The 26,272-nt window shown below is 43.2% G+C and overlaps 1 protein-coding gene across 1 annotated transcript in view; it reads right to left on the bottom strand.

The window, feature by feature from the left end:
• Nucleotides 1–26,272, bottom strand: part of LOC133968721 (receptor-type tyrosine-protein phosphatase S-like) — a 73,348-nt gene that overhangs the window by 29,000 nt on the left and 18,076 nt on the right. Inside the window, exons 3-6 of the mRNA XM_062404906.1 lie at nucleotides 25,423–25,568; nucleotides 23,772–23,913; nucleotides 10,472–10,660; nucleotides 2,452–2,562 (exon numbers count right to left, since the gene is read on the bottom strand). Coding sequence (XP_062260890.1) covers nucleotides 2,452–2,562; nucleotides 10,472–10,660; nucleotides 23,772–23,913; nucleotides 25,423–25,568 — 588 coding nt within the window. The remainder of the gene's footprint in view (nucleotides 1–2,451; nucleotides 2,563–10,471; nucleotides 10,661–23,771; nucleotides 23,914–25,422; nucleotides 25,569–26,272) is intronic.

Below are 26,272 nucleotides of genomic sequence, written 5' to 3'. Positions count from 1 at the left end.
ACCTTGGCTCATGTCGCCAAACCCCTGTGGTGTCTTCTCCATCTGTCTCCAAAGAAAGTCACTGTGCCCGCTCACAGAGATATGTTCAATCTCCCTCCAGTTGTTATCTCTCTGACTTCCTAACTCAACCTTGGGTCCTGTACTTCAAAAGAGGAAAAGGTGACTCATTGTTGGTGTGGTGGATTCAATTCATCTTCCACAGACTTAACTTTAATGAAATCCTGTTTAGAGAGACCAAAATAACGAGACAATGAAAAATATTTTTCTTTTTACAAAATAAGATGCTTATGGTTAACATTAGCATGAATTAAAAAAATTATTGAACTTACTTAGAAATAGATAGAAATATGTAGTGTGCCAATACAATACAACACAAGGTTGCTATAAGTAGCTATTGATTATTCATTAAACTTAAATACATCATCATACATAAGTTGCATTGAATACCTTTTAAGTATCAAAAGTTAAATAAATCAATGCAGATATGGAATCAGTATGTTATACTGTATATGTATTAATGGATCATTTTTTACAGTATGTGTACATATTTTATTCTAGCCGCTGGTTAACGCGGATCAAATTTTAACTATTTGATGCATGTCAAATGTATGTCAAAGAAATGTATTTGATGAAAACAAAATTTTGCCTTTAATTTGCTCTGATTAACTCAAATTAAATTACAATGAACTATCTGAAATGTAAATAGCCAAAGTCCTTGTGGGTCAATTTGTACTTGAAGATAACAACTTTCGCAAATATACTCCGATTTTGAATACTGTGAATGAGTTTGATGTCATGAATTCAGCCAAATAACTGATGCTTCTCATACAAGCCAGCAGAGCACATACAGCATCAGAGCAGAACTCCATGTACACGTGGGATTGCTAGTGCAAGGTCTCCACTCAATGCAACAAGTGCAGAGCTGGAGCAGATGTGAGGACATGGAAACTTGGACACAACGTCACACATGATGATACAAAGAGGGAGCGGGGGGGGGGGGGGGGTGGAGGGGAATAATCGATAGCCAGACATGACAAGACAGCAAATCCAATAATATCACAGTCCGAGCATATCAAAAGGCGTGAACACACACTGTGCCATGCTCGTGTGTCAGTCCGTCAGTCAGCAGACATGCGAGCGTGGCTCCTTTCTCTTTCTCTCTCACTCCTTCCATGCAAACATCGCCTCTTTTTAATCTTCCAATTCTTGGGTCTCCATGACAACAAGATCATACCATGCAGAAAACACTGATCAGGGAGTGAAGGCAACACCAAGGGTTCTGCACACAAGGCCTCACAATGCAGTTAATGCTCTCTGCTGCGTAGGCAGAACACTTCATCATCGTAGCAGCTTCAGAGAAATCAACTCTCTTCATTTTGGAGACAGAATCATTTCACCTCAAATCTACTCCGGCGTCCTTTTAAAAAAAAAAAATATGTCTTTGTTTTTTCTTTTTTGTTTCTCTCTGTTTCAATAAGTGAAGCTTTCTGAAACAAAGGAGTAACAAAAGAAAAGAAAGAGCACACCAACCTTCTCGAAGCTCTGAGGGATGGAAGGGGGTTGATGCAGAACACAATGACGTGAGGGGGGGGAGAGAGAGAACGGGGAAACACAGAGAGAATAAAAACGGCCAGCGCAAAGCCACTCGCTCCACCCACCCACACACACACACACACAACACACACACACACACACACACACACACACACACACACACACACACCCACACACACAGACACACACACACAAACACACACACACACACACACACACACACACACACACACACACACAAACACGTACACACACCACACACCTTACCTCACACACAAACACCCGCATCAACCCTCACAGACATCACATACAAACTTCTCGGACATCCCATTTAACAGAGAAACTAGAACTTGCAAATCTGAGCATTGGTTGTGGTCTTTCAGCAATTAGCCAGAGCCCACAGACCAGAGGCTTCCACCAGTTAAACAGGGGTCATGTGGGTGCACAATTTATATTCTTTTAGCCACAATCAAGAATTGATTATATCCTGATTCTGATCATTAATTTAGTTCGAATTGCCGTTCAAATCTGTGCATCTTTTGTGCACCAGTTTCCTCTTACTCTGCCTCTTGTACAGAAACCAGTTTAGTAGACAGATCAGTGGTGTTTCCATGCAGTTAAACCGAGGTGTGTCCCCAAGTTAACTTTTCAGTCCGATTCGACTGCAGGGGTCCGCACCAAGGTTTAAGGTGGACTTGTTAGAGGTGGTTGTGAGAAAGACCAAACAACAGGGTCGACATGTAGCGTAGACAATGGATGAGTTAGTAATACTTGTTTAACAGCACAGTTACTGAAGAAAGAAACAACTGTATTCATATAGTGAGCAGTAGGGGTTCCTGTGTGTCGTCTCTGTGCATGTGTGTGCACGTGCACATGTGTCCTGTGCTCAGGTCCTACCTCGCACGTATAGGTTTGCGGGGGAGGAGTAGCGGACACCTTGAGAGTTGGTGGCCACGCACTCGTACTTCCCTTGGTCGGTTTCCTCGCTGTTCTCGATCTGCAAAGCTCCTGCAAGAGAAACGGAGAGACAAAGGTGTTGAGACGTCAGATTGCATCATCGCTCTTCACCCTGTAATCCTTTTTCTGTTCGATTGTGACCCTGCTCTCTCCTCGTCTCTACGGCCTCAACAACTGCTCCCTCTGATGGCCCCTTGCCTCCATTTACCACTATTTGTATTTTTGGCTGGACTGCAGTAATGAGGCCAGCCCCACAAAATGCAAATGCATTTGACTGAGTGCTGAAGTTACTCAGATTCAATTTACCTCGGCTTTAATTTCCTAACTGGCCGTGGCTCTTTCCAAATGACTTGGTGCAAGCTGTGTCTATTAAGTGGGCGTTTACAGATGGTGTTGCCAACTTCAAACCTTTCAGCAGCCTTTATTGACCTTTTTTCAAATATAGAATAAAACACTTTGTGATAAATCTAGTGACCAGATATCATCAATAGAAGAGAAAAGCAATCTTGTTTTTCCCCTTCTCAGACACGCCTCTCTATGACTCCCATTCAACTGATGAAAGTGACTTCTGGTTTACATGTCTTCTTCATGGGTGGTTCTTCAGCTGTCTTCACTCATGGAGACCAGAGGTAACGACCTTTAAGACTGGGTGTGACATCTATGCGCTTCTCACATGACCGATGAGGATGCATGGTGATTCGCTGAAGCAGACTACAGCGGTTACTTAGATGAAAAGAACAGTGACAACGCCTTAGAAGATTGAGACACAGAATGAGACACAGACTTTGACGTACGTGCCTGCTGGCCCGCTCGCCGAGGCTCAGGCTGAGAGACACGTTTGAGGAGGAGGATGCACTGACCTGATGCAGAGCTGCTGCAGAGTCACTAAATAAACTTTACTTCTCAGCCTCAGGAGCAGATAGAAAATCTGAGAGCTTAAACATTGCCCTGTAGTGTTCATCAAGACTAAAAACCGAACTGAAAATGTTTCGATATTAAACGGCAGTGATGATGAATTGTTACATATCAAGTTTCCAAGGCAAAGACAATAATCTAGGACAAAAGTCAAAGGTTGAAGCTCTCACATGGTTTCTTCATCAGCTTCAGAGCTTCAGAATTAGTTTAATTTGATTTAGAAACCTTGGAACCTAATAAATGTATAAATGTGAGCACAGAGGGTAAGTCAGAAGCAAACAGATAACAGGCTGTAAAAGACTGACACTAGGATGAACACATCGATGTCATGGTGTATATGCTAATTACCATATCTAGCAACATTCAGTGACTCAAGCAGGCTTTAGCTTCTTTCCATTGGAAGTAGTTGCATCGACTGTTCCTAGTGTAGCTACCCTCCTTCTCCTAAAAAGAGAACATTCAAAATTCAGAATGTCTTTCCCAAACGTTTGGAAGTAATAATGAAGTCTTTTTATAAACTCAGACGACTCCTAAAGGGCCTTTTTGTTGCACTCCTCTTTACGAGCTAGTGTCTCCTCTCCAACAGCAGCCTCCCTGTTTCCATGAAGAAAGCCTGTTTCTATCAGCGGCGACCCGCAGATGCTCTTTAACTCTTTAAAACTTGTTCTTTTAATGCCTCGATTTGAATCCTCCCATCCGTGATAAACAGGGTCTCCCTAAACCTGCTATAATAAAACACAACTCTTGACAGGTTTTCCTTCTTTTCTTTGGTTTCACGCGGTTCTATTCTTACTACCCTTTCTTTCTCTTTTCTTTTTTTTTTCTACTCACAGCCTTTTGAATTGCCAGCAGTATTTTTTCCCTCATCCATTCTGCTCTGTCACCTATATCTCATCTAAAAGTGACATGCAGCCTGAGGAGGAAGCACTAAACCGTGGATTACACACAAACACACAAACACACAAACACACATGCATGTGTACTGTGTAGATAAGCAGGCTCGCTCACAGAATGTTTTGTGTTGTCTGTATGACTGATAACACACATCTGGTTTGTAAGATATATAAACAGAAGATATAGTTTGCACAAATTTTTTCTGCATGCATCAAGTTTTATACTGTGATGGTAAAATGTACATGTATGTGCACGACCATGCAAAATGCTCCAGAATTGTTGTATTAGACAAATACTATTAATTAGTTAGTTCTAGCTAATTAGTTAATTAGTTCTAGTTAATTATTTAGAAATATGTAAATAAATTAGTTTTTAATTAGGGTTAACTACTTCATTTACTGTTTTAACAATAAGCTGCGGGTCCAGTAAGTAGTTTATTATGTAATCATATGCATAACTTTGTATCATTTTTAATTGTGATTCTTATATTTGCATAGATAGTTGATTATTGTGATTACTGATTCATTGATAATTCTCTTTTCCCAATTTCTGAAATGATTTGTTCTTTTCCTGGTTCTTATTTCATCAAGCGAATATTTTTAGTTTTGGACTGAGACAAACTTCAGCCTGAGCTTTTCGGACATTTTTAAAAACAAGCCATTAAATTGCTTAATAATAATTGGCATATCCATCAAAAATATTCACCCACCCCACACCCTCTACTCAAGGAAAGCAGAAATACCTGAGTTAATGTAGTCACAGTCACAGCTACTTGAAGCGGATGAAGCTTTTGCTTATCAAATCTTAAGAACGCAGCCAGTTAAGCACCAACACGCTCCACAGAGACAGGCAGGTTGTGGGTCTGTGTCTGTGCGATGCTCCAAATTAAACAACAGCTGATCAGTAAATGCAGATGTTTAAACCCTGTGCTTTTGGAGGCCCACAGGAGGGCAGGTTTGACTTGTTACAGCGAGCTGGGGCACAAGTGTGTGTGTGTGTTTTGCGTGTGTGTGTGTGTGTGTGTAGTGAGCTGAGGTCCTGCTAGCTGAAGCTGTCATCCATTTGCTTATGTCTTCTGCAGTTACATGAAAGGAAAACAGCTCCTGCCCTCCTCTTTCTCTCCATTTTTCCATCTCTCGTTTCCCAGCAGTAAGGGGCAGAGTTGGAGATAAACAGGAATAAATTATCTGCTCTACAAGCCGATCCTCTCCTTGAGGCAGAAGGAGAAGCGGCAGAGAGACAGAGCTGAGGAGAGATGGGGCTGGACAGGTGCAGCTCTGCAAACAAGAACTCATCTGACAGCTGGAAGCAGCTCATATGGCTACCCATCAGCACAAATTTGAAATCGGCGATTGAAATCTTCTCTTATGCAGAACGTGTCTTCACCGAACACAGAGAAAGACAGGTGTTCTATGTATACAGTGCACGGCGGGAGAAAGGTCAACACACGCAGACGTAAACACACGAGGCAGACAGATAACTGGCAATGAGCAAATATAATGAACGTCAGTGTGGGAAACGGGATAAAAAGCGGTAAGCAGGGAAAGTGAAAGATAACAGGGAAGAAGAGGAAGCGCGAGTCTGGAAGCTGCTGAAAGACCCAGGATGAGATGTGACTTCAGTAAATTGAACCATGGAGAAATAGCGGATGGCGTGCACGTCCGCTGGGCTGAGACGCAACCGATCAGATGACAGCGGGGACGGCGATCCTGAGCGCCGAGCCTGAACCTCCCGGTCTAACAGATCACCTGGACCCCCTCTCCCACGAGGAGACATTAAGGTGTAATTAGAACACGACGCCATCAACAATCAAGACGGACGGTCTCTAATGTTTTGTCCTGACAAACACTGAGATTGAAAATGCTTAACTTGTAACCTGATTATAATTAAATCATCTATTTCAGAATATTCCTGAAGTAATTAAATTACAATGTGTAGCTTCAGCCACTAGGGGTCTCTAAACCAAAACATTGACAAAAGACCTAGTTTCATGACGTGAAAATCTAACGGATGCGACTTTGGATCATTTTCTTGTATGAGGTAAATTATTTTCTCAGATAAAGAGTTAAATATATATGAGTTTTGGGCAAAAACATTTAAATTTAACATCGCACATTGAAGATTGTAATTGTGAAGAACAGTTTCCATTCAATGAGTCTCTTCAGATTTATCCTTGCCACATTTCCTGTCAGTCTAAAAACTTGATCTGTACAAGGATAAGTCCGTCTCATCATTTTAAAAAATCCCTCTGAAAAACTAAAAACCTGGATCTTTTTTTGCCGAGTGACCTCATTTTATCACCAAATTTCACTGGAATCAATTTGAGCTGACCTGCTGTCTAACACAAAGACACAAACGGTGGCAGACAGAGAAAACCGATGACAATCATAAACCCTAACTATTTGTGTAGTTAGTCAAAATATCACCGGTGTCCACAGCTGATTTAGAGAAACCAAATAATGTCTTTATGTTTTAATCCTTCCCGTCGTCTGTTTGAGATCAAAGTGACTTTTAGCGGCCAGCGTTACCTTTACCACAACCTTTGATCACATCACAGTTCTTAGCCAAGACAGCTCCATCCATTACCCAGTAGTCAACCTCGCGTCCATATTGCACGCCATCTGTTAGAGTGTAGGTCCACGGAAAGGCTGTTAAGTGCTTAGGTAAACTCTGCAGATCTCAGTCCCAAATGTCAGAGATAGACAGATAGCTTGTCCTGGTTCTCCTCACGTACAGCTGAACTGCCGCAGCAGATGGCCTGGAAAAATAGATGGGTGCCTTGGTGGAGGTATAAAGATGTCAGGGAAAGTTCAGCTCGATACTGCACCATATGTTTCTACTGTCAGGAAACCGATGGCGTGTGTGCGCAGCTTTTATGTTGGTGTGTACACACGCGGAGTTCACGAGCGCCGATGGCCGTCGTTTGGACAGTCACCTGCAGCGGGAAGACACTGCAGATGATGGATTATTATGGGCCGTGAAATGGCTAAGAGTCATCTTTTGTGGGATTTGAGCGCAGTCATTCTCAATATCATTTTTCATCCTGACCCCGACGGCCCATAAAAAAAAAAAAAATCTTTCAAAGACCCAACAGAGAAAGAAAAGGAAGACGGAGAGAAAACAGTGTGTTGCCCCAAACAGATCGCTGGCTGTGAGCCAACGAGAGCTGGACGCTGCCCACTACATCACAGGCTCTGCTTGGAAGGTGCCCCCATTAAACAGATCTTAACGGAGTGCTTCATCCATAACACATCATCTTGCCGCTATTTTGTGCCGAGCTCACTTGTAATTGATTTTCTCCGAGTCATTTCACTGCAGCGTTTGGTTCATTATATACTGCATTTTGTTGTTGGGCTTTGTGACTTTTTTGGGTGATTTGAAATCCTATTAAGCCCTGGCCCGAACCTCACTGAGTCATTTGTCTTGCTACTGTTTCATTGATGTGATATGTGGACAAAAATACTGCACCAGTGAATCAGTGGCACGTGTGTGTGACAGCCTAAAAAGCAGAGCAAGTTAAACTTACTGTGACAGATTACCGTATAATTCATAATTTTAAGGCTACAAAAATAAGTATCTGCTGTGCTGTGAATCATTGAAAATATATTTACAAAGAGAGAAAATAGTCATACATCAAAATATATATTCAACATGAATGGAGAGAGCTGACAGAAGCTGTTAATCTATAGCTCCAAGGCAACAAATCCTTTTTTAATGAATTATCAGCGAGAGAATATCAGGAAAACCATCGTGATTATGATTCTGCGATATCCAGACACTGCTCCTTCTATTATGTCTCTGATTATGGACAGAAGAGATTTAAAATTTTGAATATGAAGGTCGATCTTTTCTTTTGTGTGCATCTATCCACTGTTTTACCTTTTCCTGCTCCAGATTTCACCTACGACCACTGTCAAGTATTTTACAGAGACAATTAAACATTAAGTATTCTATCTATCACTAGCCTTCATTTCCATTTTTATGCACAAGTTGGTTATTGGAAATAGTACTAGGGATTAATGTGGGATCTAAAGCTGGTTTCTGCAGAGGGAGAAGAAAAGCTAATGTGGATCTGGCAGGCCTGACATTTTCAAATTGTAGTATAGTTTGTAGTTTTAATTAAGGGAAATCCGAGATCTGTGTCTTTTACATATTTCGCCTTTCCTAAACGACAAAAACACAAAACAGAAAGTGTGATACATGGATTAAAGAGTCCGTCCTGTCTGTACTCTGGATTAATCTCTTTCTTTTTTTGTGCCCATCTTCTAAAAGCTAAACGGACAAAACAGAAAAAACACAGCGGTAATCAGTGGTTGATTTACGAAGCCAATTGGTCAAGCAAGGCAACTATAGCACACAAGGAAGAGATTTCTGCAAATGGCAGAGTATTTTGAAGAGAGACTTCGTGATTTGGTAAGAATCTACAAGCATTCATATGAGGGACAAGTACTTCCTTAAGAGCCGTTTTGTTCAGCTCTGCGTCTCTCTGGTCTTTTCACTGTCTCCTGAAACAATATTTCCTTAGTCCATCGGTTCGTCTCCATCCTAAAACCCTTTTCTCTTTTAAATATAGAATTTAAAAGAATATGACAACATCAAAAACTCTGTAGCTTCAGTATTGAGACATATTTGATAATAATTCCATCCTAAAAAAAAATATAACACTTTATTCTTGTCAGGCACTTTAACACTAATATCTTAAAGTGCCCGTGTTGCAATACAAAACAATGCAGCTCATTTATTTCCATGTCATCTGTGTTTGACGTGTTGTGTGGGACACGTAGCTTTGCATAATATATGGTTTATAACCATCTGCTGCATATTTCAAAATCCTTTCAGTTGTTCTGAGTCAGCTGAAGCCAGTGTTCACATTAATTAGCCGGCGAGTTGTAGCTGTTGGAATCTGTTAGTTACAGCTGGTGTTTCATCTGGCGACTGAAGGCTGGCTGAGGAGGAGAAGTTGTTTTCTGTTTACCCCGGTGCTCTTAGAAATGGCCGACAACCAACTCCACCGGCCTGGACATATGTCATGCCCGAATGGAAAGCTTGACAGGCGCTGCAACCATAACTAACGGGCAGGGCTCGCTGAACTGTCAGATCTCCGGGATCTTCCTAAATTGAACGTGTGCAAATCCTAAATGTGTTTAAGCAGCCTAATGGCTAACGCTGCATGGAGACGCAGAGCGAAGGTTGACAGAGGGCACCGTGTGATCAGTGAAGGATATCGGCCGACAGCAGGGAGGTATCGGAGCTGGCGGAATGGTGGAGCGCAGAGAATATGGATGAAGGAACAACAAAATGGTTTCGCCTCACCATCACTTTCGTTCCCCCCCCCCCCCCGAGGACGGCTGAGAGAGAATGTCGGAGAAAATACGTGTGTGCCTACTCGGTGAGACACTGTATCCTCTATACACAGGAGCATAAACAAAACTGAATAAAGTGTCTTCAGCGCGAGAGGTGATTGTTCTGTATTCCTCCCTCGATATGTCCCTCCTCTCTTCCCTCCCTCTGCACTTCGTCTGGCACAGTCGTCTCGCGCTCACTCTTTAAGACGCCGAGCTCATTTCACACAATTTCAGGCTGGGCGGGTCACAAGATAAGAGGAGCATCAGTTAAATGCCTAATGTGGAGAAACTTCATCTCTGTTTCTATTGATTTTCAGATCAGAGAGAAGAGAACCATAGTTGCTTTGAAGTTGATTGATTATTATATTAAATAGCTATTTCAAAGTGAATTTACTTTATAATTGTGTCAACTTTCTAAAAACACTTTTAAAAGGGCCTATGTGAGACCATGTATTATGATATTTATGATCAACCGTGGAGGGATTTGTGCCTTGAAAGTGTCATCTTTTTTAATAATCTTTCCTCCCAAATGTTAATAAAAACAGCATCTTTTTTTTCTCTCTCGGCTTAAGGACGGCACAATTATCCTTTTATGAAATTGGCTTTAAAGAGGTTTTACAGCCCCTGAGGATGTAAATAAACCCAGAGAGGAGCATGTAATGCCTCGGTCCTAATTAAAACGTTCTAATCGCTGAATTTAGAGCAACAGAGATTCCACCTGATAGCGGCGCTAAGCTTTAGCCGCGCGGCTTTATTTACTTATTGGGAAATCGAACGGTGTCACTGACAGTCGTCATCCGTCTCACCTGATCGAAGCTGTTTGATGCGACCCCGGCTGGTGCTGTGGTCGACGGGCAGGAAGTCTTTGAACCAGGAGATCTCGGGGTCGGGGATGCCGCTGGCAGCGCACAGCATGGTGGCCGTCCTCGTCCGCTCCACCACCTTCAGCTGGGGACCCATGTCTATACTGGGGAAGCCGAAGGGCAGCAGGTCCTCTGTGAAGACAATATATAGATAATGTAAGAAATTGCACAAACTGGCAGCAAATCCATCCATTACCGAATCGCAGGGATTTCTGTGTGTCTGTCTTGGGCTCAGATTTCTCCAGAGCCCTTCATCTTATCAGCTTCACACTTGGAACTTGTTTCGGAAAAGGCTCAAGGAAGTGCAGTGTCGAATTTGGTGCGGTTTGGACACTCGATACGTTCAATACTAATAAACTTTAAATAAACAGGCAAACAGCGCCTTGCTGTCTGTGTAGAGCTGCGGCGCAGGCAGTAACAGGGAGTCTGCGGCCCGACTGAACATGTGGTGGCGAAAGACTAATACACTTTATATAAGCAGTCTTTTGTGTGTTGTATGTTGTGGTGGAACCATATATTAATTTAACATATAATCAAACTTGGAAAGTTTACAGGGCTTTTGCCTTCTTTGGTTGTCTAAGGACACGATCCTGTGCTTTGCAAAACTCCCTATTTCTACCAAAAGAGCTGCAATGAAACCATATTTGAAACTGTTGAGACTATGGGCTGATCTATCACTTGGTGTAAACAGGATGGAGAAAGTAACGTAGATCATTCCCCCGGGTAAAAGCCAACGGGTGGGTATAGGATTGGGAGATGTTTGTTCATATTTTTTAAGCTGGGCGACAACTATCCCCCTCCTATTGCCAAGGCTGTAATTCACCAGAGCAAAGAACCACTGAAATGAAAACACAATGGAAAAGGTGATCTACCTGTATGATACGCAGTGTGAAACAGTATAAGAGATGCTGTATCTTTGGTTATTATTCAGTACCTCCAGACCTATTTTCCACAACAATTACTTTTCTACGTCCTCGAATAACCTACAGGAAAATGTGTTTTCACTTCCCATGATGAGTAGCGGCCACGACTGAATGAACTACAGGGACAACGCCACTGTGCTGTTGAAAATCTAACGATGTAAGGTTGCCGCACTAACTTCTACCATCACAGAAACCTCTGTCACTCTGTCTGTGGCTCACGTATCTTGAGAACCGTTCATCTTATCAGCTTCACAACTGGCATATGTATTCAGGAGGGTGCAAGGAGGGGGAGCAGCTTCAGGGTTCTGTGTCACTCAGCCAGTCTTTACTGCCAGGTCACTTTTTACAGTTTCAGAGAGGAGGCTGCAACCAGCAGTACCACAGGCCCCCACCAGCAGTACCACAGGCCCCCACTCTCAACAGGCAGGTGTAGAGCGGGAACTGCCCTCGTCAGGACAATGATGGATTATTGAGGCAGTTATAGGACAGAGCCAGAGACCCCCCCGACCATGCACTGAATCATGCCTGTCCTTCCTCTGAGGTGAAACATGAAAAAAAGACATACACTCACTTAAAAACAGGGATGTGAGAGTCACTGTTCCCCCACTTTAATGTGTACGGGCCCTTGAAAGTAGAGATACTGTCAAGGACATCAGAGTTCCTATATCAGCATGGCCTTTTTTTTTTTACAGCTAGTCATTAGGTGATACATGTATGTGTGACAGGGTGCCTCGACAGCAGTGTAAACATACCGCCCAATCAGCAGGAGTTAACTTAAGAGCCCACACACACACACACACACGCACACACGCGCTCACACAGAGTGTTCGTCCCTAGCCTAGAAACACAGGTGTTTGGTGACAGTGGCAGTGAACTGTGGGTTTTCTTCCATGGTGTGTTATGTTCTGGTAATGATTCCTGTCTAATAACTATGCAGAGAGCTCCTCAGAAACAGCAGCAGCAATTAGAAGCTGGGATCAAGAGGAGGGGCAGGGCACTGGGGGTAATAAGGACTTGTTAGCAGTAATTGTTAAAATGTACCAACGATTAGAGAGGCCGATCTGCGATGTGTCCGCACGCGCCTGGATATGTCTGATGACAGTGTGTGTGTGTGTGTGGGGGGGGGGGGGTGGTGAGAGTGTATGTTTGTGTGTGTTGCCTGTGCTTGTACATGTTTGTTTCTATAGCTTTGCTCCTATCAGCATCTTCACAGATTTCGTGCAATGTGTGGAATAATGTAAGGAGACACGTCCACACATGTCCAGGAAGAAAATGATGGTGTGTGTATCCTGAAAAGCATTGGCTCTCTCTTTCACACACACACAGACACACAAACAAACACACACACACACACACACCCACACACACACATACACACACATTCACATTCACATTCACATTCACATACACTTTCTCTGGTGAATGGGATTAAGCATCTCAGTGACAACAGTCCAGATGGCCAGACACTGTGATGGCAGATTTTATATTTAGTTATGTTTCATGCAAGGAATGACTGTTATAGATGGGAATGTTATTCTGATATGTATTTCTGTGTGTTTAAGACTGAAAACATGTGGGGTCAGCTTGGAAGACTCAGATGTGTATTCGTTGGAGATTCCTTTGTGCCTCTGATGAAACAAAAGGTCTTAACAGCAGGGTCCATCCTACTGTCTGCGATAGAGTGCATAGGTGTTACAGTCAGAGACAGGGGTCTCTGGGAAAACAGGTTTTAACACTTGGAGTCTAAGCAGATGCCTGATGTTGATGTGTAGTGAGACCTTCGAAGGGGTCCTTCATTCAGATTGGAGGTGACCAAATCTAAGCCTGAAGACAACACGCAGAGAGCTGATTGGATAAACATTCTACCTCTTTGAAAGGAGGGACTTATTTAGTATAAATCAAATGTGATTCCATTGTTCTGTGCCATTGACCCCAGTCTGACTAAGTGACAGGGTGCTCTGGTCCCTAGCTGCAGCTAGGTAGAATTGTATGAACCAGAATTGATAATTGTCTTTGCTGTGAAATGTAATAAAATGTGCCATTACATTTGGCGTTGTCGGCAGGATCACTCATGTGAGAGGACGTTCTGGATCTCAAAGCTGAAGGTAAATAGTGCACAAAAGAGTCTAAAAGACTCTTACCTCAACCTCCCTAAACAGTTTGGAGACGTGAGGACTGGATGCTGAAGAGAAGGGATGCCCTCTCACTGAAGTGATCTATGCGGACCGAGCACGACAAGCAAACAGTTTCTTTCTGGTGAGTAAAATTCTGATTTCGAAAAATAAACTGGGTTTATAAGGATTAAGAGATTCACTCATTTGTCAAAGTGAGGAGCAGACGTGCTTACATGGCAAGGTTTTGGAAACCGGTGTAGAATCCAAGAAGCTTCAAGGTTTGGAACCAATAAAAGTTAAACTGGGTTTGACAAAGTCAGGGTTTGGAACCACTGCAAAATAAAAGTTAACTGGGTTAACAAAGTCAGGGTTTGGAACCACTGCAAAAAAAAAAAAAACAACAAGTTAACTGGGTTTAACAAAGTCAGGGTTTGGAACCACTGCAAAAAAAAAACAAAGCTCAACTGAGTCAAACGAAATGGATATAGATATATGGAGTGTTTATTAATTTAAACACAACTTTAAGATTGAGCTCTGACGTCGAGTTTCATGATAATTATAACTATTTTCATAAAATAGTAATAGCATTCTCAAGTATTTAGTACCTGGAGGCGTATAACTGAAGAGAAGTGTGTGTGTAGAGATTTGAATGATATTTCTCTAAAGGTATTAGGATGCACTAAGGGTATTTTTTCTCATTGTCTCTTAGGGGAGTGTTTTTTTTTTAGATTGGTTGAAGGTATAAGGTTACAATAAACGTTACACAAGTGTTGCTGGTTTGATTACGAGTGTCTGTACAAGTAACCTGTAAAATTTGATGAGACCAGTCTGAGAATTTACAGCTGACAAAGAAAAAGAGAGGAGTGAGAGGAGTTCTTGAAATTCTCAACACTGGAACAAGGTGAGTATATGTGTTACTTTGAAATAAGACTTTACTAGTGTCATATGCTGTAACAATGATATTGCTTGAGAAAAAATGATCACTTTTCAACAGCTAGGTGGTTCAGCTAGGATACAGTATTGTTTTTTAGATGATAGACATTACTATTATAGATAGAAAGTGTTTAACTAGGAAACTCTTAGCTACATCAGTAGAAGAGGTTTTAGACTAAACTAAAGCTTTTCTCCTGAATTAGGATTTAAATGGTAATCAAGCTGATAAATGTAAACGTGAAGTGTTTTGTGACTGTTTCAGCTTCAAAGGTTTCCGCAGTGTGATAACAAAGTGGGTTACGACTGTGGGACACAGAGGAAAATCAACCCCCTTCACATTATATGCATTGACCAAAGAGATGCAAATATGCTAGAGACGAGAGTGTCAAGATTTACACTGGTTGCAGGGTTGCATGGGGTTTTGCATGTGATGGGGGGCGGAATAGACATTCATGAACTTAACTTTAACACCATTGTTTTTGCTTGACTGTGGTATTTTTGTTTTGCAAGCAGTATGCAGTTGGCCGAGAACATGAATTACGGTTTGAAGATTTGAATATTGACATTTAATATGGCTTATAGGAGCTGTAAGCAAAGTTACATAGGAACTTAAATTTTTTAGAATTTAGACTTAATACATTTAGGAATTAAGTAGTTTTGATTAACGGGAGTTTATTTGGTTGTTGATTAGTTTAAATGTGGGTCATAAAGATGATTTTGATAGTTTCATTTTGAATATGTTTCTTCATTAGGTTGGATTGACACAAGACTGGTGTCTAAGTGTCAAAAGGGAGGAGTTACATATGAAATGAAATTAGATATAGGTATATTGACTGTACAGACAATACACACTTAATAATATTCACTAAAACTTTTTAACTTTTTAGAAGAGTTGTGTGACTTGAGTTACAAAATGAAAAGGTAAAACAATCTGGATTCCACAAGGTGAACATCCACCTCCAAATAAACAACTTGATCATTCATAAAGAGATTTGATAAAGATAAAAATTAAGTAAGTTAGGGAAATGAATAAATACTTTTTTATTTTCATTGAAATGTTTTCTATGCAAGCAGAAGTTTCCCAACATCTAAACAGGATTCTTCAGCAGTGAAGGAGTCACTGCTCGGGAGAACTTATCCATGATGGGAGAGTCTAAAAGGATGTCCACTGATAATTGTACCCAATTTGTAAGCGCAGCATTAAGGATGCTGGTGAGTATCGGGGTATCAACACAAGGCAAAATCGTGCCACATCCCGCCAGGGATGGTACAGGAGAGAGAGATGGCAGTAAAATTAAAACTTAACAGTACATTGAAAAACGAACTGATAGATATGTTGTGAACTTGTTCCCTGTACTCTTAAAAATCCACAGGCAGATGAAGGAGCATCTATTGGAAATCCATGGAAAGGGAGCTGCATGCGAAGGAACCAGGAGACTGGATTGTACTGAAGGACGTGAGGAGAAAAGATTGGAAGAGGGCGTCGATGGAACGAGTGCAAGCCAAATGCCTCTCACCAGACGGATGACAAGTGAAGGTTGCTGAGAGGGCAACCTGGAGACATGCGGGCCAACGCAGGAGGATTTCGATAGCCACGGGTGGATTCTACAGGACGGATAGTGCTTTGTGCCAGTGTGTGAGCCTTCAATTGATGGGTGTTGCAATGTGAGGAAAACACATTGAAGAGGGTCACTGCTGTCACAACCGCACAGACAGGGGAACAACGACAGATGATTTGGACGACTGGGGAGCAGTTCAGGGAAAAATGGTTTCCCTACTACGGATGCTTTTATCATCATCTTGCCACCAACATGTTAAATGTGTTACTTTGGCAGGAGGAATAATACATATTCCTGAGCATCTATGGTCAGAGCAAATAGAGCTTATGTTTAACTTTCCTGATGAACTGATAGAGCCTGGAGAGCTTCATGGTAGGCGACCATGATGATAACAGACAAGATTCAACTCATTGTGTGCGAGATAAGCATTCCACAGTGTGGGAGTCTCCACAATGAATGGTTTGGAGAGCTTGTCCCATGGGGGGGCACTGTGAAGAGCACACACACAGATGAGCTGGCTCTAAGAGTTAGTTCAAGGACATTAGGAAATTAAACTTTGCATCTACAGGAAGCTCGGAAACAAGATGTTCGTCAGCTGAAGGAGAACTTCGACACATATGAAGTGTGGCACAATGAACAATTCGATAATATGGTGCATATTGTTAAATGTAAGGTAAAATGATCTATTGTCCAGAGAGAGAACAAGGACATATTCCTGATGGGTGGGAGTTAAGGGTCATGGTTTCTTTTTAATAATTGCTAAATATGTTATTGATTTGTTGAGACAGATTCTGATTTTTACAAGTGTTACAAACTGTTATATTGTTTTTTTGTTAAGACTGTGGTTACTTCCTTAACCAAGTCCATGATTGGACAAAATGTTCGATTTCTTGAAACTCATGTATCCTGGACTCTTTCTAAATATAATGATAAGATGTTATGGAGATGTTTGAGACAATAGTCTCAAAAGGGAGGATTGTGATGGCAGATTTTATATTTAGTTATGTTTCATGCAAGGAATGACTGTTATAGATGGGAATGTTATTCTGATATGTATTTCTGTGTGTTTAAGACTGAAAACATGTGGGGTCAGCTTGGAAGACTCAGATGTGTATTCGTTGGAGATTCCTTTGTGCCTCTGATGAAACAAAAGGTCTTAACAGCAGGGTCCATCCTACTGTCTGCGATAGAGTGCATAGGTGTTACAGTCAGAGACAGGGGTCTCTGGGAAAACAGGTTTTAACACTTGGAGTCTAAGCAGATGCCTGATGTTGATGTGTAGTGAGACCTTCGAAGGGGTCCTTCATTCAGATTGGAGGTGACCAAATCTAAGCCTGAAGACAACACGCAGAGAGCTGATTGGATAAACATTCTACCTCTTTGAAAGGAGGGACTTATTTAGTATAAATCAAATGTGATTCCATTGTTCTGTGCCATTGACCCCAGTCTGACTAAGTGACAGGGTGCTCTGGTCCCTAGCTGCAGCTAGGTAGAATTGTATGAACCAGAATTGATAATTGTCTTTGCTGTGAAATGTAATAAAATGTGCCATTACAACACGTAATCAAGCATCCATCAGCCTTCCTGCTTCCTGCTCTTCTGCTCTTCCTCTCTCTCTCTCTCTCTCTCTCTCTCTCTCTCTCTCTCTCTCTCTCTCTCTCTCTCCCACTCTCCCTCTCTCTCTCTCTCTCCTCTCTCTCTCTCTCTCTCTCCTCTCTCTCTCTCCATACACACAGACACCTCCCCCATACCTGGACCTATCATTTTATATTCACAGTTTCCTACAGCAGTGAGGCAATTACCAAGATGGCAATTTGCTTGGTTCAAATAATCAAGCCCACGGGAGCCTCTAGACGGTCGAGGACAACAGAACCCGTTAAAAGAGCCAAGCACCGCCGCCAGACCCGGAGCCAAACGCAGTCCGAGATGCAGACCGTGGCCACGTCAACTGTCTGTGTGTTTTTCCTCCGCTCCTCCGCTCCTCTCCTCCTCCAAGCCCCCTGCTACCTAACCACATGACAGACATGCACCATCTGTCTCTGCACACTCTGCGATGGGGATGAGAGGCTGAGTGGAGATAGGATCTATCGCTCTCTTTCTCTCTTTACACAGTCATCAGCTTTGGAGAGACCCCTGTCAGATAGGAATGTCAAGCTGCTCCTAATGGCGTGGCTGAGGGGGAGGAAGGAGAGGAGTATCTCCACGAAGAGGGAAAGAGTCAAAGCTCAGAGAAGAGCCTGGGGCGGATGTTTATTTTCAACACCACGGTTGGAGCTCAGGTGACGTCCAGGCCTTGCAACATGCATACATCTGCCGACAGAGACCCGAGTAGAGGGAGGGGGACATCATTACCTCCCCACACTTCCTTCCCTCGCACACAATCCCAGACTGATCAATGCTAATGTTCCACTTGAATGGAGGCGAGTGGTAGGCCCATTGAGCGAACAGGGAGGAGGAGAAAGGAAGGCGAGGGGGGGGAGGATTGATATGCAGGTCAGGAGGTGAGTTCCCCCGGGGTGCGGTATATGCCCTGCCTACATCTGCTCCCTCCTGCCTCCTACAACCCCGCCTCTCTCCTGAGAGGGTTCAGATGGTCTTTTTATCACTCCGCTGGCTACCACTACACGGACTCCCTGGCTGTTAATTACATCACGTCACTGCATTGCTGCCCGGGGCGTGTGCATGCATGTGTGTGCATGTGTGTGTTTGTGTGTGTGTGTGTGTGTGTGTGTGTGTGTGTTGGTAGGGGGTCTGGATCTGTATTCCAGTCAGGTCTGCAAATATAGTGTAGGTGGACCTTGAACGAAATCATTAGAGAGAGGTGGGAGAAAGAAGGAGATGTAGATAGATATAGATAGATGGAGAGATAGATATAGAGAGACATAAATGGATATAGATGAGATATGGAGATATATATATAAAGAGATAGAGATGTAGATATAGATAAAGATATAGATAGATAGATAGATAGATAGATAGATAGATAGATAGATAGATAGATAGATAGATAGATAGATAGATAGATAGATAGATAGATAGATAGATAGATAGATAGATAGATAGATAGATAGATAGATAGATAGATAGATAGATAGATAGATAGATAGATAGATAGAGAGAGAGAGAGAGAGAGAGATAGATAGATACTGCAGATAGTGGTTCTGGCCAGTGAAGTACAGTTCACTGGAGAGTGGAATATGGGGCTACAGGTATTCAGTGAGGCACATGGATGAGTCAGCCGCTGCTTGAAATAGATACTGCGGGCATGGCCTTGATCACACTTTTCACCAAATGAATCATTTATCAAAAACAAACACTGCTGCGGAAGAGCACCGCTTATTTTTCATCATCTGGTTAAATTGATAAGACAGCCTATGGAAAAATGCAGCAAGCGTATATAAACAAAGTGTGTGTGTGTGTGTTTGTGTGTCAACAGTGTTTGGGCCAACATTGGCAAGGACCACTCAGCATTGTTCCCTGCAGCTTTGTGTTTGTGTGTATTTGTGTGAATTAAGAGGTTGAGAGCGAACATTTTGGCCTGGTTATGTTTGCAGAAGGGCAATCAGGCTTGATGCCCAAAACCAGTCGGTGGAGCCAATAGATCTGGGTAAATATGCAAGTCGTGCGTCTGTGTGCACACACAAACACAAACGAACACCCCTCCTGGCACATAAAAGACACACACACACACACACACACACACACACACACACACACACAGACAGAGTTAATGACATAATGCATATGATGCAAAACACACAAACACAAATCCTTGTTTTCTTTCTCTGTCTCTCTTTGAAATGCCCTCTCACAAACACAGATGCACTCCCTCACACTCCCCCTCCGCACAGAAAATCATCGTTTGTCCTGTTTAAGAAACAGGTTGCCTATTCATCTCTCAGTTCATTTCAGTGCCGAATGGCCATGTGCATGAAAGAGGCCTGAATAAAAGGCGATCTCGAGGAGCCTGATTCAGGATTAATCTGCCGGCGCTCAGCAGTCTTCAGAGGCTGTAATGCTTTGACTCCTATAGACTGCAGGAGGGCTGGAGGGGAGCACTTTAAATGCTAATGGACCTTTATGATAATACATCACAATACAATGCAGAATCAGACTTTGCATCACAGATCAATCCCACTAAAAGCCCAAAAGTCCCCACCGTCCTGAGCCCTGCGTCGCCTCTCCTCGCAGATCCAGCAGCTGAACTCACGAAACATGACAATCCCACACAAGGCATACTACATACAAACGTACGTGAAGAATAGACTGTGAGGGCAAGAATAAAATGGAAGGAGTGAAGATAAGGGGGTATATTTGATGAAAGAGCCAGTTCTCCACTCAAGGTGTGTAATCCTCTCGCAGGCTGAGTTGATACTCTCAGTTGTTTCCGGAGCAAAATTCTGCTTGAGCCGCCAGCCTGCCAATGCAGCAGACGCCTGGGGGGAATCACTGATCTGACTCTGTTGTTCATATGAAGGGTGTTTGCCATGATGGCAGAACATCTCTCCTCCCTTTTCTCCCTCTCTCACCCTCTCCCTCCCCCATCCCTCACCGCCCTTTCTCCTAAAATGGGACACTGGGAGGTGGGTATAAGCAGGATTACTCTGCACAAACCAGCCACATACACACACGCAGAAGTGCACAACTAAATATATATATATATATATATCCATAAATGAAGAAGTCTATGTGTATGCTCGTACACAGTCATGAAGGTTGATCAGCTCGCACACACACAAAAACACTCACACACATTACTGCAGTGATGAGAATCTCTCGCCCACCAGAGGTTTTTCCAACATGCAGAAGTGCAGATATTCACGTCTCCTGAAGGCGGAACACAACACAACTGCAGCGTCCATGGAAAAGAGCATTTTGGGTGAAATGGGGATGGGATGGGTTCGGAGGTGGGATGGAGAGGCAGAGAGCCTGCGAAAATGCAAAGAGAGTGGCAGAGAGAGAGAGAGAGAGAGAGAGTCCGGAAAGACAGTCAGGGTCAGGCAGAATAGATGGCTGAGAAAATGAAAGAATGAATAAAACAAGAGCGAAGAAATTAGAAATGGACATAGCTGTGGGCCAAAGAGGCGGCAGCTTGGGTTAAAGACAGAAAGATATCGTGGGGAAAAGAGGAGGGAGGAGAACGATGAGTATGGAATAGGAATTGGAAGGGTAGTGTGATGACTGCAAAGTCACAAAAAAGAAAGAGCACCCTGACCATAACCTACCACAGCTCCTGTCCATTAGGTCGCCTATAGAGCAGCAGCCCATATCCTGTGGCCAACCACAAGCCCCTCACACTGTACAACACTGCTATTAGTGTCGGTCAACCGTCATACAGAATGATGAGATGAAACGCATCAGGGGTTGAAAAGACTTTTCAGTAGACGGGTTTGGTCGGTAATGGAAAAACTCCTTTCTGCCTCAGCTGGTGGACCTTTTCTCCCTCGAACCATGGCTGCCCAAAGACAACTTTGGCAGACATTTGCGCACTTAACAGAATTGGTGGAAGACATGGACTATCATACCGTACATTACTAAGCCTAAGGTAGATTCTAGTGGTGTATAGCTTTAGTTGAATAGAGTCAAATATAGGAATAGAGCTAAAACTGGGTCAAGTGCCTAGAATTAAATGTGCCCTTATTTTCTAGATAAATGCGTTAAATGTGTTAAATACGTGTTGTGAGATGCTAATAGCGTACCAAAGCCAAGGTTTACACTTTATAGAAATCTGTGAACATAATAATGTAATAATAATGTAATCTGAATTTGTTAAAATCTGATTCAAACCTCTGACTCCTGTGTGTCTATGGTAACACAAGTGAGGGTATTTTTTATAATTCCATTATCAAAAACATATTGTGATACAGACTCACAATATATTGTCAATTTTCTAGAATGGATTAAATGACCGCTAAACATCTGTTTTCTGGTAAATCAAGGCAATTGAATATGTAAATTAAATTGTATTTCATTACATTTATGAAAATCTTTCATTTCTAGTTTTTCTTTGCAAACCACTATGCCCAGTGATATTAAAAGGACACCATATGGAAAAATCTGATGGCTTATAAACACTACATCAGTTAGAAATGTACTTCTGCTACAGTGTGTATCAGGCCCAAGGCCACGAAGGGTATTAAAGGAGCTTAGCCCCCTCTTTTGCCCCCTCTTTACCCCCCGCCGCTCTGTGTATAGTGTTAGACGAAAAATCGCAACAAGAAAAACAAATGGCTAAAATACATGTGACTTTTGCTTCACTGTGGTTTCAGAACCATGGACAGCTCTGATTGTTGAGTGTAGGGTGTGTGTGTGGGTGTGTGTGTATCAAACCTCTTTACCAAGTTTGGTTGGTTATAATTTGAATTTCACCGTGAAACACATTAGAATGAGGATGGACACCAGAAAATGGTTAAGTAAGAATAAATAAAACATGCCAAAGTGCCCAGCCAATGCCAGTAGCCCCAGCAGCAGCAATGATGCTGCCAAGGCCAACATCAAACTAGCTTCCCCCGGCGGCGGCCCCCACAAACGGGGTCAGAGTGGATCCACTTTCCAACGGTCCTCACAGTCAGCCTGTGCATCCTTGTTCAAAATGAACAAATATAATGGCTGGTAATGCTCTGATTGTGGCTGCTGCTGTGCGTCGAACATTGCTGTCATTCATTGCAGTCCAATAATCTGTTGACTGCACGGAACACATCGTCTGATTCGGAAGAATCAAAGGCAGCTGATTTCATTGTCACCGAGGGGAGAGGAGACTTCATGGTACACTGATCTCAGCAGGAGAAAAGTTTACACAAACCGGAACAGACACACATGGCCACACACACTGCGAGGCTCGCCCTCGAGGTGTAGCTTATGTGGTAATGTGCTTTAGATTGGGGCTGTGTGTGCAGGGATGATGGGCCGGGTAACAGATGGACAAGAGTCTATTCCCTGGGCTACCAGCCTTCTGCTTACAACACAGCCCTGCCAACTGTACAATCCTCATCCATCTCCCGCACTTCTGCACCCCTCCACCCCACCACCGCTCCCACGAACATCCCATTCTATCTCTATTGTTTCTTTCCATCCTGCTGTGTTGCTCAACATGCTCTTACCTCCTCAGCCTCCATCATACCTCTCCTCACCTCCTCTCGACCTCTTTCTCCTCCCTCTCAATCTCTTCCTCAATTTCCCCTGGCAGAATTGGCTTGTCTGCCAAACCGAGACCTAATCCCCTGATTTTCATGTAGTAACAGCCCGAACAGCCATCCCTCTATTTCTTCGTCTTGTCGTGCTGTGTTGGGCGAATAGCCAGTGCTCAGATCCCATGCTGCTTGCTGCCACGCACTGTGACTTTAGTTCATAGCATGTTGGAGCACCACATTAGATACGTTTCCTTCCAAGGAGACAGTGTATATTTGATTAACACCCTGACTCTGGCAAGAAAGCTCAGTGATTGCAGAGAGCCGGGACTCTGAACTACCCGTTAGCTAGCACACTAGCTGGCACACTCTTTGGCCGGATCACACTCTACTGCACTCAGAGGGACTATAAAAAGAACAGTGTGCTGCAGCCCGCTGTGCAGGCAGGGTGTGGCTCGGCTCTGTTGTCACATCTACAACTGACGGCCAAGGCAACCGGGGCCGACAGCTGAAGCCAGGTGAGTGCACACGTGAAACAGGATGGAGATGGGGGTGTGCGCAGTCCTGTGTGTGGTTCTGGGCCTCACCTCTAATAATGGCCAGCTTTGCAGTGACGGACACCTCTCCTTCAGTGTTGCGTGCCACGCACTCGTAGATGTTCTCATCCCGGGGAGCTCTAAGCGGTTGGATCCTCAGCACGGCGCCCGCACCCTCGTCAAACTCTACGGTCTGGACAACCACGGGACCACAGGCAAACACAGAAATAAATCAGTCACAGCAGAGAGAACACATTGATCACCAACAGAACTGTCAACTGTCACGCCTTGTACATTTTACTCTAATTGTATGACAATAATTATAGTTGTATAAAGCTTAAAAGCCTGCTTCAGCTGCTCTGCTGTACAGAAATTAGGGTTCAGGCTCATATGCAGAACGTGTACCTGTACATATGATCCAGGAGCAGGCAGCGCGTCAGTGTCTGTCACAGACACTTCAGCAGGGAAGAAACTTACCAACAGGGGAGGTTGTATTCTTCGACTACAATTCAGTATCTTTAAGCATTAAGTCACACTCCTGCATCAATATACAGTCAGAATGCATGCTTCTAATGTCAGGTTTTAGCTTCTTCGGTGGCGTTTAGCTTTGAGTGATATGTGCTTTTAATATAATGTTAAATATGATGCAATCAAATTGTAACGTGTCAGATTTGTGAAATTCTGACACATGACAATGTTTCTGTGAAATTCTGCTACTGTGAACGATTAAATTCAACACATTTTGAAATGTGTGCTATTATTAGTTGGGTCTCAATTCAGGGACAGTTCCTTCGTAGACTACAGCAGTGCAACGAGGCCGTCACTTTCTGAAGGCTCCTCCCAATGCAGCCGGCGAACGCGTCATTTAGTTCCCGAGCAACGAAGGCTCCAAATGGGTGGATCCTTCTTGGGCCAGCCTATCCCAGGATTCATTGCACCTTGGTAACGAACCCCTGACAAGGACATAACAGCACCTTCAAGCGACGACACCTCTGATGCTTCAGTTCAACCAAACAGCTGACGGTACACATGTGCAACAAAGGGGCACTGAAAGTTTTTTCTTCATGTCCGACTGCTATGCTGTTGCTAGGCGACGACGGTGAGGGCGGTACAAGCTGATGCAGATCCCGGAAATCCTCTGTAGACCAGACCGGTTCAGAATTGGGACACAGCTTGGATGTTAAAAAAGTAATTTTAACATCTGTTGGAAAAACACTTATTTGCTTTCCCACAGAAAAGACTGTTAATTTTCAAATGTCTACTTTTACAATAGAACTAGCTCTGGGAAATAATTATTGGATCCTAATTGTAAAAAATCAGGCGTGTTTAGGGGACTACTAGTTATGAGGGGGTGCAATTTGGTGCAGTTCCAAATATAGATCCTGATCTTGTGGATTTATTCATGGTTTCCTAAGGGGACTGTTGGGCCTTGGCAGAAGTATGTGCTCTACTGATTGTCATTCTAGTTTTCACATGCATATCACAAAATGTAAAATTTGTTCTTTAAGAATCAAGGTTTTGGCACATCTGGAAAACACAATCTGTATAAAAAACAATGACTAATTTAGCAAGTTATGGGCTAGACATAGTAATTCGTATTATATAAATACATGTATCAATACATCTGTATTACTGGATATATATGTCTGTATTTGTCATGCTGCTACAGTAGGAGTTGACGGCTGTGCACTGTGACAACCACCTCGATACGCTGAGAGTTGACCTTCTTGCCCTTCTTGTTCCAGTAGACGGCAGGCTTGGGATTGCCGGAAGCCTGGCACACAAATGATGCCACACCCCCTGACACTCCGATCTGGTCGGTGGGAATCTTGGTGAACTTTGGGGGAGCTGAGAGACAGAGAGGGGAAGTGATGGGAAAGGACAGAGAAAAAGTAATCAAAATACAAGCATGAAAATTGACACCCATATACCGAGAGGACATCAACCTGCAATAGCCCCCCCCCCCCCCCCCCCCATGCTGACCACGCCCCATTTCCCTGTCAGGGACTGGTCAGACTGACTCCTGTTCTGATGGCTGTGTGCTGTGCTTACTTCCTGGGTATCATCTAGAGGACACGCTGAAGGACTTCCTGTGGGTCATAAATAAAAGATGGGGTTGGGCTTCACAGGAACATCTCTCTCTCTCTCTCCTCTCCCTCTGTCCCTCCCTTTCTCTCTATCTCTCTCTCTCTCTCCTCTCCCTCTCTCTCCCTCTCTCTCCCTCTCTCTCTGTCCGTCTCTGGAAGTCTCTGTACTTCTCTATTTTCCTCCTCCAGGGCGGACCACCCTGGTCCTGCTCGCAGCACAGGCTGTCATGACACATGAGTGTTTCACAGGTAGGAGAAGTGTTGGCTGCAGATTCACAGCACATAACTGGTTTAAATGTATTAATACCAAAGGTGTAATTTTTCTGCCTGCACACTCTAACACCTATGTGGGGATTTTCACTTGCAGATTCTGACGATCTTCCCATTATTATAATAAAAAATGAATATATCAACATTGTTAATTTCCCATCTCGAGGGAAACGCTTTCTACTCTGCGTCTGACGT

This window comes from Platichthys flesus, chromosome 14 (assembly GCF_949316205.1).
Source record: "Platichthys flesus chromosome 14, fPlaFle2.1, whole genome shotgun sequence".
Taxonomy (NCBI): domain Eukaryota; kingdom Metazoa; phylum Chordata; class Actinopteri; order Pleuronectiformes; family Pleuronectidae; genus Platichthys; species Platichthys flesus.
Note: the sequence above shows the minus strand (reverse complement) of the source record. Positions and strands in the feature narration are given on the sequence as shown.